The following is a 16,896-nucleotide window of genomic DNA, read 5'->3' as shown; positions in this document are numbered from 1 at the left end:
GAACAGGCAGATCGACAAAGTACACTGCTGAGGGGAGCAGTGGGCGGGTCAGGAGAGGTCTGCCACGCCATGTGGATCTCCTCCGGGGCAGGCTGGGATTGAACTCATGAGGAATTGGCTTAAGCTTCTTAGTGCAGTGCTTTAACCTGCTGCGCCACCACGGAGGGCCCCGGGGAGGGCCCGAGTGTGAGTTTTTTTTAAAGATTTATTTATTTATGCATACAGAACTGGGGTGCAGGCCAGAGTTGGAGGAGTGGTAAAAGGATTTCAGAGACAGAATTGCAAGCAGAACAGGATAACTGATGAAGTACCCTGCTGAGGGGGAGCAGCAGGTGGGTCAGGAGAAGTCTGCCACGCTATGTGGATCACCTCCAGGGCAGGGATCAAACTCATACTAAAGTGGCTTTAGCTTCTTAGTGCTGTGCTTTAACCCACTGTGCCACCAGGGAGGGCCTAACAGTTTTTTGTGTGTGCACTTACACTCCTACTTTGTAAAAAATTTTGCTCATTAACATTAAAATGACTGGTTGAATTTGATTTGTGGGCCATTCAAAGTAAACATGAATAATTTCCAGTTGTGTTTACATAGATGTGTGTAGTATCTTGCTCTGGCAATTTTTAATTTTGCTCTCTCTTTTTTTTTTTTAAAGATATTATGATCAGATCTGTTCCATTGAACCTAAATTTCCATTTTCTGAAAATCAGGTAAGCTATTAATTTTAATTTGTTTTAAGGTTATATAACAGTGGCAATTTAGTAAATTAATTTAGTAAATTAACAGGTGCCTCTTTAATATCTTTGGGCTTTATGCTACTTTTATACTTCTCTTTTATGAGAGCTTTTAGACTTCTGACTGGAATTTCTGTCCTTTTGAAGAAAGTCTCCAGACATCTGGGGGTTTATTAATGTTACTCTTTCTAGTTTTATAGCTATCAAAAAAACTAGTATAGCATTAAAAATATTTGGATTGCAATACATAATTTAAAAGAGGCTATGTTCTTTTGAACCTTCATATTGGAATATTTTAGAAGTAGAAGTAGAATGAGATGCAATATTTCCCTTAAGTAAATTTCTTATTTATATATAACAGACATACAGAAAAGTGAACATACCATGTGTATAACTTGAATCTTTACAAAGTAAATACATTTGTAGCCACTACTCAGTTCATGATTTAAGTTGTTACTTCTTCCCCTTTACCCCAAAATAGCTGGTTTCCTACTTTTGTCAATTTGATGTACAGGGATAGGTGAAGTACGTGTTGCATTTGCTTTTGACAGTTATTTTAAATACCTGTTTTATTCAAATCATTGTGTATTTGTAAAGATGAATATGAGTGTTTCTGGAGAGTACAATACATGTATGATTATAATGGTAGCAGATCATTTGAAATATCCTAATGCCACTCATTTTACTTAAAAGAACAATTTTGGTACAGGAAAAGGAAAGGGCTGTCAGAAAGCTATTGTTTCAGATGTTTGACCTTTTTCTCATTGTGACTTTTTCTTTGAAAAGAGAATATTTTTAATGAGATCCAAGAAAGTAACATAATTTTCTTTTTTTCTCTTTTTATCAAGATCTGCTTGACATTTACCTGGAAGGATGCTTTTGATAAAGGTTCACTTTTTGGAGGATCTGTAAAATTAGGTATGTTGTTGTTATTATTTTTTGAAGTGTTTATGCATACAAGAACTAGGATGGTGGTGGTGTGGGGATTCACCAGAGAGAATAGGAAACAGAACAGGAAGATATAATGAAATACACTGCTGAGGGAGTGGTGGGTGAGACAGTTGCGGTCGCTGCACCACGTGGGTCAGCATCTTGGCCAGGGATTGAACTTGTGTTTCAGTGGCTACAGATAACTTCATACTACTGTGCTTCTTGTGCCACCAGCAACACCCTCAGGTATGTTATTTTTAAATAAAACCAGTAGGATGCTTGGTCTAAACACTTGTATTACTTTAGGTTTTTAAAATTACTCTTGTGACTCCTTATAAATAATAAAAATCTTTACATTTCATTTTCATTTTAATTTCAGTTTTTAATGCAATTTCCAAATATTTGCAGAGAGCCTATGCCTTGCCAGGCACTGTCCTAGTTATAAATACAAGTAAGACAATTATACTTAGTTTGGCTGAGAAAACAGTTGATCATTCTTAAATATAGTAGGTAGTATATCAGTCTGTGAAAAAATTATGGAAACACAGGTGAGGGAGAAGTTAATTCTGCTTGTTGAAAACAAACAATGTTTTAGTTCAACCCTGAAGGATGAATGTAGTTTATCTAGGTAGAAGGTAATTCTAATCAAAGATCAGAAATAAAAGCTTTTTGATTTACTTGTCTGACATATTAACAAGTTAATTTCTTCTTATCTTTGAGGTGAGAAATAGCACTGTGAAATATGTTTATCTCATTGAATTTTTTGTGGATTAAATGAGTGAATATATCTGCTCACTAAATAGTAACTGCAATGAATAATGATACTACTTATGTATAACTGTATAATGTATTATAGGTATTTGTTATAGAATATATACTATGTAATATTATATAATGTTATGCAGACAAATTATTTGTAATATATATTAATATAGTCATTATTGTTAAGGGTTTAATTAGGAATTATGGAGGTTGAAAACATTAGAAAAGACATCAGAAAGATTTGCAGATATTACACTCATGATTTGTATTCTTCCCTCTGATTATCATAGCTAATATTTATTGAGTATAGTAGTCCCCTTGAATTTGTTTCACTGATTTCAGTTACCTGTTATCAACAATGTCTGAAAAATGTCACATAAAATAAGATATTTTGAGAATATGAGAGAGTCCACATTCGTGGAACTTTTAGTACAGTATGTTGTTGTTATTCTGTTTTATTATTAGTCACTGCTAATCTCTTGCTGTGCATAATTTAGACATTAAACTTTATCACAGGTTTGTGTGTATAGGAAAGAATACAGTATATAAAGGGTTCAATACTCTGGTTTTAAATATCTTTTTGTGTTTTGAAACATGCATTACAGAGGAGGGCTGTTGTACTTACCACTAGTCACTGTGAAAAGGACATTTTTTAAAAATGGGGTATCATTACCTTTTATTTTATTTATTAATATATTTGTTTATTAAAAAAAGGGCTTTTTTTAAACATATACTATCTTCCTGAATTTCCCAGTAATCCAGTGAGGAAAGGCACTATTATTACCAGTTGAGCAAATTGATTAGAAAGATTGTGACTTTATGATGTCATATGCAAGGAATCATTGAAGACTGTTAATGAATCCAGAAAGCCTTAACTCCAAAATTAGTGAGAAACAGAACAATTAGGAGACTGATGAGAGGTAGGAATAGATAAGGACTATATGTAAATCAGAGAAAGAATGAATTTGAGAGACATTTCAGAGGTGAAAATGACTGGATTGGCCTGCTGTCAGTCAGAAGGATGAATAGGGGTGAAAGTTGACTTTAAGAGTGGCAACTTTGTTTGACCTATTGGTTATTTCTTTCATTAGACAGCTTGATTTAGATTACCCTGTGTTATGTTTGGGTAGAAATTTACCTTTGGTGTTTAAAAATAATGGATTTAAACCTCAAAAGAAAGAGTCATAGATTTGAAAACAGTGGTCATTACATGACAGTAAATATATCCTCTCTAGAATATAGATTGAAAAAGCATAAAACTAAAGCTGAGGATATAACATCCAGAGGAAATAGGGGAACTGGTTTCTGTGAATGGACTTGCAGTGCTTTCAGATCTCAGAGGAATTAGGGAAAAACAAAGACATATAATTAAAGCTAGAAGAATTTCAGAGAGTTTGTAGTCCAGTGGTTCCTGAACCTGACTCCACATTAGAATTACCTCAAGAAAAGTTAAAGATATAGCTGTATCTATAGTCATTGTGGCAGAGGTCACATCATTGTTAGGTTGGAGAAGTCACTGGAGTTGGCAGAAAGAGAAGTTTCAGTAGGGGATGCAGAAGACGATAAATTGCATCAGGTTGAGGGTTAAACTAGAAGCAAGAAATGGATTGCCTATTTCCAGAAATTTGCTGTAAAGGTTGGGAGCAAAGGGAGCTGAGAGGGAGGCAAGGATGATTTTTATATAGGTGGTGTGACAAGTAAATTGTTAGACTAAGAACTGGGCAAGGGATGCAGGAAATAACTGAAATTAATTAAGTGGAATTAATTCCTGGAAGTGGGAAGCAAAAATTATAGCATAAGTAAAACAGGAGGTAGTTCATCAGGATATTTCTAGTAGCAAGTATTAAGAATTAAATGTCTTTTAGTAATGTCTTGATTAAATAAAACATGGATTACCCATTCATTAGAATATTGTCTATTTTTGGAATACTTAGAATGATAATGCAAATATATAGTTGTTGCGCTGTAAAGCTATGTTGATGGAACATTAAGTAAAATGATCTCTTTCATGTTACAACAGCTGCACTGTAACTCAAGGGACCCCACAGTTGGGACAGTATTCATGTAGAACCTAGCAGGATTGCTGCTTCTTGGGGTTATTTCTCCAGGCAGCCTGAGTATGGGATAGTATCCAATTCATCAAAAATTGTGTATGTGAATATACACGTAGTTACTTGTCATGGGATTTGCTAAGAAAAAAAAATTAACAGTGCATCGATGGGAGTTAGAATATATTGTGCTTTTTTTTTAAATATCTTTAAAACATTTTTTTAAACAGCTGTTGTAATTTCAGTAAACTTATTTTTTTATAATCAAATTATTGTCATTTGAAACTCTCAGTAAGAAAGCAGAGCTCAGGTGAAAAAATAAGAATGGAATTGAATAAAGAGCCTTTTGAAGAATGGAAAACTTAATATTTATTAAACAATATCTAATTTAGATTTCCATATAATAAACCATAAAGAAAAAGAAGATAAGATTTAATTATAAGAGCAAAAACTGTTTTCACAAAACTTTGTTCCATGAGAAATTTTCAAAAGAAAATGACAGACTACTTATGAGAAAAATAATAGGCTGGGACATATGTTTTATATATGCAAAGTTTACTTTTATCTGTGGAAGCCTACTGACTTCCTGTCACATCGTAGATCTTTTGCTTCATATTTTGACCATGATTTTCTTTAATTGCTTTGTGTGAGTTTAGAGATTTTTTTTTAAGATTTATTTTATTTATGCATACAGAACTGGGGTGCAAGCCAGAGGTGCAAGGGCGGTGAGAGGATTCACCAGAGACAGAGTGGGGAGCAGAACAGGCAGACTGACAAAGTACATTGCTGAGGGGGGCAGCAGGCGGGTCAGGAGAGGCCCATGTGGATTACCTCTGGGGTGGGGATTGAACTCATGCTGAAGTGGCTTTAGTTTCTTAGTGCTGTGCTTTAACCTGCTGCTACTCCGAGTTTAGAGATTTTAACTGTTCATTACCACATGCATTCTGTGCTATGGTAAAGTGTAGGTTTGCCATAGTCTTAACTATTTTTTTCTTTAGAATCCCTTTTTTCCTGAGAGACTCATTTAGGGTGTCATCTCTTTTATTGCTTAAATTTGGACTGTGCTCATTAGGGCTGCTGTGTGTTATCCTGGAATATTACTGTTCTCTTAGGTTAGCATCATTATTTTCTGGATATTGTGTTTTTCTCTTTTTCTGGACTATTTTAAGTAACTTGCTGAATAAAGATCGACTTTATCAATTTCTTCTTTTTGAAGATACCTCTATTTGTGTATGTAGTTTGAACATAGGCAGCTGGTATCTTGATCAATCTCTTAGTTATTGTTGACACTGTCTTAGTCATTGTTGACATGCTTTCACTTCATTTCCCATATCCAGATCATTCCTCAGTAGAACCTATCAGGTTTTCCTTTAAAAGATTCAAAATCAACACTGCTCAGCACTTCTACTGCCTTTCTGGTCAGAGCCACCATCACCCTCAGCACTTCTTACAGCAGCTAACTTACCTGATGTGTGTTGATTATGTTACTTCTGTGTGGTCTCTGTCCACAGGGTGAACCGAGTGATTCTTGGTTAAAACTTGACTTCCCACCTTCCTCAGTGTAAAACTAGCACTTTACAACATCAGTGGACTCTTACCTCTCAGACATGAATGTCTGCTGTTTTGTTTCTAGCTGTCTTTTTCAGCCATATTGGCCCTAATATGTATTCGTTGAATTGTTCAAATTGTGTTTCATTGACACATTTCTTCTTAGTTCTTTGTTTCTACTTATAACTAAGGAAAAGCCTGATTTTTGTAGTTTTGTAGAAGGTGACTGGTTTCTTTCTTTTTGGGATGAATATTTTTACAGTGTTCTCTTTATCCTCATGTTTACACATCTCAAAAGCTCTAATTGGCTTTCTTTTTATTTTTCGTGCTTAACAGTTTGACTCTTTCAGTTTGCACTCATATCCCCCTTCAGCCCTGTACAATTTTCTAACATTTGATAATTTGCTCTTTTCTTTTTTTCTCTCTTCTTTGGAATGTTTTATTAGTGGGATGCTGACTCTTTTGAGCTACTTATAACTTACATTTTTTATTTCTTTGACTTTATGAGCTAGTGTCTAACCTCAGTTTTGAAAAACTTTTTGCATTCAGGTTCTTAATTCCAGAAGCTTTTTCTTTTTAAAAAAAATACATTAATCTGCCTATTCTGCTCCCCATTCTGTCACTGGCGAATCCTCTCACTGCCCCTGCACCTCTGGCCTGTATCCCAGTTCTGTATGCATAAATAAATAAATCTTAAAAATAAATTAATTACATTATTCTTCATTTTTGTCCAATGTATCATTTCTCACGCAATTCCCACAAATTCTGTGCACTATCACCCTAGTCTCTTGTGCTTCCCCCTCCTGTCCTGACCCTTCTTCCTTCTCCTCTGATCTGTAGTTGCCTGATGATTTTGATTTTTGCAGCTTTTTTTAATTTATGGATTTTTCCTAAAATTTTTGGTAAAACAGCTTGTTTTACAAGCTGGAAATTTTAGAAATTTCCATCTTTAAGAATGCTAATTAGTATCTTTGAAATGTTATATACTGTTGTTATCATCTTTGTTTACTCTGGGCTTAAATTTTCAGTACACTTTGATCTTCATTTTGTAGCCAGTATTTGCATCCTCATTATTCTAGATTTTTCTAGAAATTACATCAACTTGTGTGTGTGTTTGCTACCTGTTAGGGTGAAGAGGCTAGAGATGGGTTGCAAATTGAAAACAAGCCATTTTTGCAAGGTTTTACTTTATGGCACTATGCTGTGGTATACACAGTCAGGTTATGATTCTTAGATGGTTTATTTGGTGTGTTTTTAAAATAGGTTAATTTTTTAAAAAAGATTTATTTATTTATGCATGCAGAACTGGGGTACAGGCCAGAGATGCGGAGGGTGAGAGGATTCACCAGAGACAGAGTGGGGAGCAGAACAGGCAGATCGACGAAGTACACTGCTGAGGGGAGCAGCGGGCGGGTCAGGAGAGGTCTGCCATGTGGTCACCTCTGGGGCAGGCGGGAATCGAACTCATGCGGAAGTGGCTTTAAAGCTCAGTGCTGTGCTTTAACCCGCTGTGCCAACAGGGAGGGCCTAAAATATATTATTTTGCTTGATGCACAATGCCTAATGTAACATGTAAGACCTTGAATGTTGCTGTGATTGAGTCTTTTCATAGTGGTAAAGTAAATCAGGTAAAATTTATATCTTAGTCACTTTGTGTATATAGCTTAGTAGTATTAAGTATAGTCAAATTGTTATTAAGCAGATCTCTAGGACTTCTTGATCTTAAGAAGCTGAACCTCTTTACCCATTAAACAACAGTGCCCCTTTTTAATCCTTTCCTAGCCCTTGCTAGTCACCACTGTGCTTCTGTTTCTCTGAAGTTGATTAATACTGGTAGCTAATAGAAATGGAATCCTATTATACTGGCCTTTTGATGACTGGTTTATTTTACTTAGCATGTCCCCAAGATTGACCCATTATGTAACATGTGACAAGTTTCCTTTTTTTTTTTTTTAAAGATTTATTTATTTATTCATACAGAACTGGGGTACAGGCCAGAGTTGCAGGGGCACCGAGAGGATTCACCAGAGACAGAGTCGGGGGCAGAACAGACAGATCAACGAAGTACACTGCTGAGGGGAGCAGTGGGTGGATCAGGAGAGGTCTGCCTAGCCCTGTGGATCTCCTCGGGGCAGGCGGGGATTGAACTCATGCGGAAGTTGCTTTCGATTCTTAGTGCTGCACTTTAACCCGCTGCTCCACCAGGGAGGGCCGACAAGTTTCCTTTTTAAGCTTGAATAATATCCCATTGTGTGTATATATCACATTTTCTTTATCTGTTCATTCATCAGTGGATATTTGGGTCAGTTTTCACCTTTTGAATATTTATGAAAAATATTGCTGTGACCAAGAGTATACAAATCCTGCATTCATTTCTTTTGGGCATATACCCAGAAAGGGAATTGTTGGATCAAATGGTGATTTTTCCTATATTTGGAGGAAAACCGTAATTTTTTTCATTAGTGGCTACACCATTTTTCATCCCCATTAACAGTACACAGCAACTCAAGTTTCTCCACATCCTTGCCAACAGTTGTTAGTGTCTAGTTTTGCCCCTTTCCTTTTTTTCAATGTCAGTAGCTATCCCAAAAATTTGATGTGTGTAGACTCTTGAACAGGGTTGTATCAGTATTTTAACTAGATTACCTGCCAGTCCTCTGAGAGTTGTATTGGCATAAGGGAGTGATACGTGGGAGTTTTGCTAGGAGGTACTTGCTTAGCTTTTAGTAGTGAGAACTGGGTTTTAAATGTGATGAAAAGAACCATTTTTGAGAAAAATGATGCAAAATGGAAAGCATTTATTTGAATTTAAATGAAAAATTACACAGGAATGACTTTTCACTTTGAACCTGGTTAATAAAGCAGTAGGGAGGTAAAGGGAAGGATAAACAAGTTTATTGATATTTTGAGTTTGGGATGATGGGAATGTTATTGTGGAGATAAATGCCTAGCAGGGCAGCTACAAGTAGGGGACATGTGGGTGAGGAAACAGGTCTGGAAACTTGTTTTTGGGAGAGCTAATGTGAAGAGGTTATAGTATTATTCCTTGAAACATTCATTTTCTTTAGGAAAAATAATCTCACACATTTTTCCTTCTCAATTTTTTACAGCTCTTGCAAGCTTAGGATATGAAAAGAGTTGTGTGTTGTTCAATTGTGCAGCCTTAGCTAGCCAGATTGCAGCAGAACAGAACCTGGATAATGATGAAGGATTGAAAATCGCTGCTAAGCATTACCAGGTATGCAGAACAGTAGCACCTACATAATGATCAACGCTTAGTTAACAACATGCATTTAGATTTATAGAGGTTTCTTACAGGCCTGTCCTTGAAAAATGGTACACTGTTACTGAATTGATTCATATTTTTGAAGCCCATGGGTACTACTTACCTGTATAACAGTTTCTCCCCCACCCCCATACCGTAATCCCAGCCCTAGCACAGTGCCTGGCACATAAAAAAGGCTCAGTAAATGTTGGAAGAACATGATGATTAACAAATGATTAAATGTGTGCGATGAAATCCTTATTAAATCTCTTTTAAATAAATGACCTCATTTAAAAAATATGTACATTCTTTTTATATATTTTTTCCTTAATGTGAGACACATATAAAACTCATCACTGTCATAAAAATTAAGACTTCTTGGCAAGAAAAATTTTAACAGTTGTGTGGAAAGGTCATATTTAAATATGGTCACGTAAGTAATGCTTTAAATTAGCTACCATTATATTTTAGGTATAGTTAGTTACTAATATGGCATATTAATTTCTGGCAATTTTTTTGTTTCAAATAAATGAACAGTAGTGATTATTGTTAAGTGATGTCTTAGTCACCATATTTTGTAATAGTTTGTAATTTACAAAGTGTTTTCATGTATATTTTTTGACTCAGATAAACTTTGATGTCCATGTTATATATGTGTCCTCATTTTAATGACAAGAAGATTAAAGGTTAAAAGTGTTACTTAAGAGGTTCATTGGGTGTTCTGATTTCAAATTTTATGGAACTCAAGTATTTTCACTGTCTCCTATGGCCATGGAATTTGCATTTCTTAGAGATGGGCTAGGATTTTTCACATTGTTTAAATTGAGTGGAGAGGTGAGGCGTGCAGTTCAATGAAAGCAAGTGGAAAGTATATTTTAAACTAACAGTACACTCCAAATTGTGATTTACTGTACAGTTTGGATAAGAACACATGACAAACATGATGCATAATCTTTTTCCTTTGAAGGCTATAGGTGGCAAATATTTAAAATGTGAAAAATGAAGTAAAATATTAGTTTAATGTTCACTGTAACTCATTTAATTGGTATTTGAGACTTCAGAGGACATTCTGAATTATTGAAACATTCCATTCTTTGAGTTACTTTTATAGTTCCCATCAGGTGGTATTGAAGGATCTGAATCTTTGTCTGGGTTGTTGGCCCCCAAGAACACTATGCTCTTAGGTAATTTTTTAGACTTACATGGGCCTCTAGTTCCATATGAATGAGAAACCGGATCCCCTGTTCTCCTAGTTTATAATTGGTTTACTAAGTAAGGTCAGCTGATCACTCCTTGAAGCTGAACTTCATGACCGAAATTCATTGTAATACAATTAGACCTACACTATCTTTACATGGCCTGTCCACTTTTCCCCCAATGTGGTTTGTTTCATAAAAGCAAAGTTATTTTAATATTAAGCTCAGCAAAATGTAAGTGGGAAGGAAAATCAGATGGGAAACATTTTACAAGAGAGCTTTGAAGGCCAAATAGAAATCATTAGCAGTGGAGAGTAATGCTGTTCCTCAGAGAACTGTAGTATTTTAAGTATTCCCTAAGTACTGCTTATTTGAGAGATAAATTATTTGAGAGATAATTTGGTGCCAAAACAAGCATTTCAGTACTCAAAAATTAATATTTTATCCCTGCCTATATATTCATGTTAGTTTTGAAGACATATATCTAAAGTAAGCTTGCTTAATTTGTCCCATTGATTTACTTTACCACAATTTATTTTTTAATCTTTGTTAAAATCTCTAGTAGTTAAGAAAAATATTCTTTTTGTCTGTAGGTCAGATATTTTAGATGTTTCACACAATTTAAAACTTTAATTGTTCAACTGTTAACATTTGAAATGATTATGTGTGTAACAGTGGAAATTAAGTCGTGCTCTAGGTTCCTGTAGATTTTAAAGAAATTCTTTGTCCTCCTTCTAGTTTGCAAGTGGTGCCTTTTTACATATTAAAGAGACGGTTTTATCTGCCTTAAATCGAGAGCCTACTGTGGACATTTCTCCAGATACTGTTGGGACTCTCAGTCTTATTATGCTGGCACAGGCCCAAGAAGTATTTTTTTTAAAGGCCACAAGAGGTAATTTCAGTTTGTTCTCTTATTTGGCTATGTGTAAAAAGAAATGATAAAATAAGGCTTTTAAAATGAGAAGGTGATAGTGGGCTACTGTAATAAAACAATGAACTCTGGAGTATTATTTATATAGGTTTGTAATGTGTTAAATGCATTCATTCAGCAAATATTTATGGGACATCTACTGTGTACCAGTCACCAGTAGGATTCTAGATATGATTTCTAGTTCCAGAAAGTTTACAAAATTTTTAGCATGGGAAGGGTAAGCCAGAAATTAAAGAGCCAAAGAATTTTAGCAGTAAGTGCTATAATAGTCAATAAGATGACTTATTGTCATTGTATTTGGGGTAAAGATTTAGGGGGCATTATACTAATTTTTGATTTACTGGTCAGGAAGTTTCTTATTTAAATCAATCCTAATTGATAAGGAGGAGCCATCCCAGCGGTGTCCCTGACCTGAGAATATAGAACTGTTAGTTGGTATAAGAGATGGAGTATGATCTACATGTATAAGTAGAGATAAATTAAAAATATGAGAACAGTGATGTAGAAACAGTATTAACTCAAATAATTTTTTCTTTTAAAACATCAGCTTATATTGAGTTATAATTCATATATAATAAAGGTTACCCTTTTAAAGTATGCAATTCAGTGTTTTGTAATCATCACCATTTTCTTATTTTAAAATACTATTATCAAGAAACCCCATACCCAATGGCAGTTATTTTCCATTCCACTTTCCTTCCATCCCCTGGCAATTATTAATCTAATTTTTTACCCTTTTGATTTGCCTGACTTTATGTGGAAGAATTGATTTCCTCAATAAGCATTTTTTAAAGAAAAATGTACAAACTTTTCATCTCAGTGTCTGTACTGAGTGATGATACTTCAGGTATTTCATATTTATTTTAATTATTTATAATGGTTAATTTACTGTTTTATTCCAGATAAAATGAAAGATGCCATCATAGCTAAATTGGCTAATCAAGCTGCTGATTATTTTGGTGATGCTTTCAAACAGTGTCAGTACAAAGATACTCTCCCCAAGGTTAGTTATTGTTTTTGTAAACATTTGGTTATTTTGCATGTGAAAATATTTATATACTTCTTTATACAAGAAGTGAGCTGAAACTTATTTTTATAAAGAAGTTTGAAATTTTAGGAGAGGCATTTGAAGAATCTATTTGCAATGATAACTTTTTTAAAGATGCATGAAGAGTTCTTTTATATTTAGGGGATACCTTTGCCTCTTCTCTTGACTAAACTTGTTTTTCCAAGCTAAAATTCCTGGAAATTTTTGACATCTCTTTCCAAAAATTATATCAAGTAATGGCTTTTTGTAGTTCTGAATCATTGTGATTGGGTACAAGCATGAATACTGATGCATGTTGATTCTTCACAGTTTTAATTATTGTCCTGTTTTCTTAAAGATGAGTCTTAAAGCGCAAAAACAGACATAAGGAAAAAAGGAAAAGAAAATTTAACAAATTCATCCAGTACTTTGATTAGAATTAAGTTTTGTCAACAGGGATAGAAAATTGAGCTGCTATTGGACAGCTAAAGAAAACACCATCTTAATCCAGACATCACAGGAAGTATTAATTGTTTTAATGTACACTTTTCTGAAGTAGCATTTGAAAAGATTGATAATGATGTTCATTTGTAAATCACAATGCTGATGATTAGACTAACAAGTAAATTTAGAATGGTTAAAAAAGGAAACTTATAGATTGAATGAAATGTTTGTAGTATATTTCAATTATATTATAGAAATGTTCAAGAAGTTAGTATTTATATGATAACTTATGGTATTTGTTACATGATCTTTTATAGGGGAATTTATTGATTTATAAGTCACTCAAAAACCTTTATAAATTATGAAATTTCAGACTACTTGGTGAAAATAAAACATGTTTAGTGCATCAGTGATACACATTAATGTAGTTGGAAATTGAGCAGTCAGGAATTTAATATGAAGATTCCTGGAGATTTAAAATACACCAAGAGATGAGTAGAAACTTGCCCAGGACTCTTGGCTATGGAATCGCCTCTCACCTTTTTCTCATCTGAAAGAGTTCATGCTCAGCTGCACAGTGTGCCGTTACCTCCTGTTGGGCCTTTAGTTCAGTCCTGCCACGGAGAGAAGAATGCCACCTACAAAGACTCGGATGCCACCTCTGCAGCATACCTGGTATTCCTTGAAAATCTCCTGCTTCAGTACCAAGTTGCTCCAGCCTTACCTTGAGAAGTGGCATGAGTGCAGTTTGAGAGTTAGATGTCTTTTATTTTGGCCTTTTTACTAATAAAGCTCCTAAGTATTTTCATATTCTAGTTATAAAACTGGAATATTTGCAAGCAATGATCCAGGAAGCTAGGAACTTATTCACTGGGAGTCAGGAAAGCACACAAGGTATTAATTTGGTTTTTGATGTTTAGACAGAGACTGTGTAGTATATTCTTGGATTTTGTATAGCATATATTTCCTAAATAGCGAAGTTGCCTGCTGGGATGTGATATTTTAGAAGAACCTCTGCCAACAAAACTGGTTTTCTGGTTTGTGCTTTGGCTCTTTTAAAATGAATTTTGAGGCCTCTCTGGTGGCCTAGTGGTTAAGTCTCAGTGCTATCGCCATGGTGGTTTGGGTTTAGCTCCTGGCCAGAGAGCTAACCCTCATTATGGTACAGCAGACTCTTCTTGTCTTGCCTGCTACTCCCCTTAGCAGTGCATTTTAGTAAATCCACCTGTGCTGTTCCCCCACTCTGTGCTTGTAAATCCTCTCTGACCTATACCCTGGTTCTAAGCAAAACAAAACAAAACAAAACAAAACAAAACAAAACAAAACAAAACACCTTGGACTTTTATTATCAGTTTAGTCATTAACTTAGTGTATTTCTCTGTTGTGTGTTTTTAAGTATATAATACTGAATTGTTAGTGTTTATGTGATACTAAATTGCTATATGGCTAAAAATAATTTATATAAAAAAGTCTCAGGTTATGAATTTAAGTGGGAACTTACTTTATTGTCTTTTGTCTTTTAAATGTGATGAAACAGTCAGCTATAGAGCAATTTCAGTAGTATATGTGAGTAATGATGATTTAGCTAACTCTAAGGGATGGGTAAGGTCTGATAAGAAAGCTTCTAAAGTCCTGTGCTTGGTATTCCTCTGAATGTCCATTCTATTTCTCTTTCTAATGCATGCTTTCCTTTCTTCTTTGTAAACAAAATGTTGACTTCATGGCTCAGTGAAAGACAATTGTAAAAACAAATTGGCTTTACTTAACATTTAAAAAAGAAACCCTCTCTTTTAATTGGAAGTAAAGGATGAATTCATTGAATCCAATTCATGCAAAATCATGTGGTCTTCTGTGTTTACATCTAATGACTAACCTTCTCTAAACCATTAATGGGGTGATTCTAATTTCTGTCTCCTTTTCCTTTTTCTTCCTGCATCCCATGTTGTCTGTGGTGGTTTGTGTGGTTGGACTCCCCCCTGGTCAGTATTTTTATTTCCAGGAGGTGTTCCCTGTCTTGGCTGCAAAGCACTGTATCATGCAGGCCAATGCTGAGTACCACCAGTCAATCCTGGCAAAACAGCAAAAGAAATTTGGAGAAGAGATTGCAAGATTACAGGTGAGTCTCTTGGAAATAAATATTAATTAATTAGTCCATATTAAATAATAAATATGGATATCTGTTCCTTTTTCTTGTGAGATTCTATCTTGAAAACTTTTGCCTTCATTGCCCCCATCAACATAGATGAGTGGTGGTTTTTATCTTTAGCCTTTACCTGCTAACTGTTTTTTGAGATACTACATTTTGTCTAAAAAATTCATGTAAACTTTGCATTCAGTTCTCTTTTATCCATGCTTATTTTAATATAAATGTAAAATTAAAAATTATAAAAATAATAAAATTAATAAAATACAAAAAACAGTCCATTATTTAATTTGCGTTACTTAATTTGTGATTTAGTCTGTTCTAAGTAGGAGTATATATTTCTATAGCTTGGGTATGGTGGTAATGCATCTAGAGTACATAGGTCTTGTAAACAGAGTACCTTCTGTGCAGTTGTATCTCTGTGGTGGGCTCTGGGTTATCAAAAACTTGTTTATGAAATATGGGGCAACTTTCAGTGGAGCAATGACTCTTTATATGAGTTTGCATTGTGGGTATTGATAAGCTGAGGGTAGGAAGGAAGACTGTTAAATTTAAATATGTAATTGATATTAGAAGATCCTATTCTGGTATCACTTAGGAAGTTCAGGTTAGTCTTTTCATGGCAAAACAAACTCAAGTCTTAGGTAACAGAAAACACATGCTTATAGTACATTATGTGTTGGTGAAGACAGAGGTATACTTTTTTTTTTTAAAGATTTATTTATTTGTGCATACAGAACTGGGGTACAGGCGAGAGGCGCAGGGGGCGGCGAGAGGCTTCACTGGAGACCAGAGTGGGGAACAGAACAGGCAGATAGATGAAGTACACTGCTGAGGGGAGCAGTGGGCGGGTGAAGAGAGGTTTGCCGCGCCATGTGGTCACCTCCGGGGCAGGTGGGAATCAAACTCATGCTAAAGTGACTTTAGCTTCTTAGTGCTGTGCTTTAACCCGCTGCGCCACCAGGGAGGGCCAGAGGTATACTTTTTAAAATAAAACTACTTAGCCTAGGGATTCACTTTGACTATAGTAATTTGTATTATATAAAAATGCTTCTGGCAGGGGTTTTTGTGGGATTTTTTTAAATTTAATTTTGATGAGTTTAGTTTTTCTGTGGACTGTTAGGTTCTGGTACTGTTAGATTCAAGTAAGCCTTTATTTGGTCTCTGTAAACAAATTAGAGAACTCTTTTTGAAATTTTAACCTTAATTTGTAAATTCCCTTCTGGAAAAGGAAACTTCTTCAAAATAGACCTAAAATTTTATAGTGTTGTGGTGAAGGGAAATTTTCTCTACCCCATCTGGACTCTTTTAAGATTGGGGTTGTGGAGAGTGTATATAATTTCACATCGAAAGAATAATGGAATAGACTGGGGATATTTATTCTGCATTAGATGTGCTAAGGAGAGCAGGGGTGGGAATGGATGGAGAAGATATTACATGCAGACAAAAAGGGGTTAGATATTCTTAGAGAGGACTTGTTTACTGATAAACCTACAATTGAGTGAGACTTCCCTAACCTATGTATTTTTTGTTTTTGATATAAAAAGTCTAAGTTAACTATTATACTCCAGAAAGATGCATCACTTAATTTGTGGTTTAGTCTTGACCTGAATAGGGGCATATAGTTCCGTAGCTTGAGAAGGACAATAGCAATGATCATTTCTCTGATTAGGAAAAGTTAGGATGATCTCAGATTAGGGGAGGGCAAAAAACTTAAGCAAGAACACAAGCTTTTCTGCGTTGGGATTTCAATGCTCTTAGCTTAAAATACTCTTCATGCTAGACTGGCCCATCTGAGAATCTTGGAGTAGTGTGATTTGGGAACTCTCAGTAACTTTCAGTTTTATAGCTTTAGTTGTAGGTCAGAGGTTAA

The 16,896-nt window shown here is 35.0% G+C and overlaps 1 protein-coding gene across 2 annotated transcripts in view; it reads left to right on the top strand.

The window, feature by feature from the left end:
• Positions 1-16,896, top strand: part of PDCD6IP (programmed cell death 6 interacting protein) — a 43,992-nt gene that overhangs the window by 9,403 nt on the left and 17,693 nt on the right. Inside the window, exons 2-7 of one of the 2 annotated variants that reach the window (XM_004676332.2) lie at positions 651-705; positions 1,578-1,647; positions 9,128-9,255; positions 11,217-11,370; positions 12,312-12,412; positions 14,865-14,996. In XM_004676332.2, coding sequence (XP_004676389.1) covers positions 651-705; positions 1,578-1,647; positions 9,128-9,255; positions 11,217-11,370; positions 12,312-12,412; positions 14,865-14,996 — 640 coding nt within the window. The remainder of the gene's footprint in view (positions 1-650; positions 706-1,577; positions 1,648-9,127; positions 9,256-11,216; positions 11,371-12,311; positions 12,413-14,864; positions 14,997-16,896) is intronic. The other variant, XM_004676333.2, reaches the window with a different exon arrangement.

This window comes from Condylura cristata, unplaced genomic scaffold (genome assembly GCF_000260355.1).
Source record: "Condylura cristata isolate star-nosed mole 26May11 unplaced genomic scaffold, ConCri1.0 scaffold00004, whole genome shotgun sequence".
Classification (NCBI taxonomy): Eukaryota; Metazoa; Chordata; class Mammalia; order Eulipotyphla; family Talpidae; genus Condylura; species Condylura cristata.
Note: the sequence above shows the minus strand (reverse complement) of the source record. Positions and strands in the feature narration are given on the sequence as shown.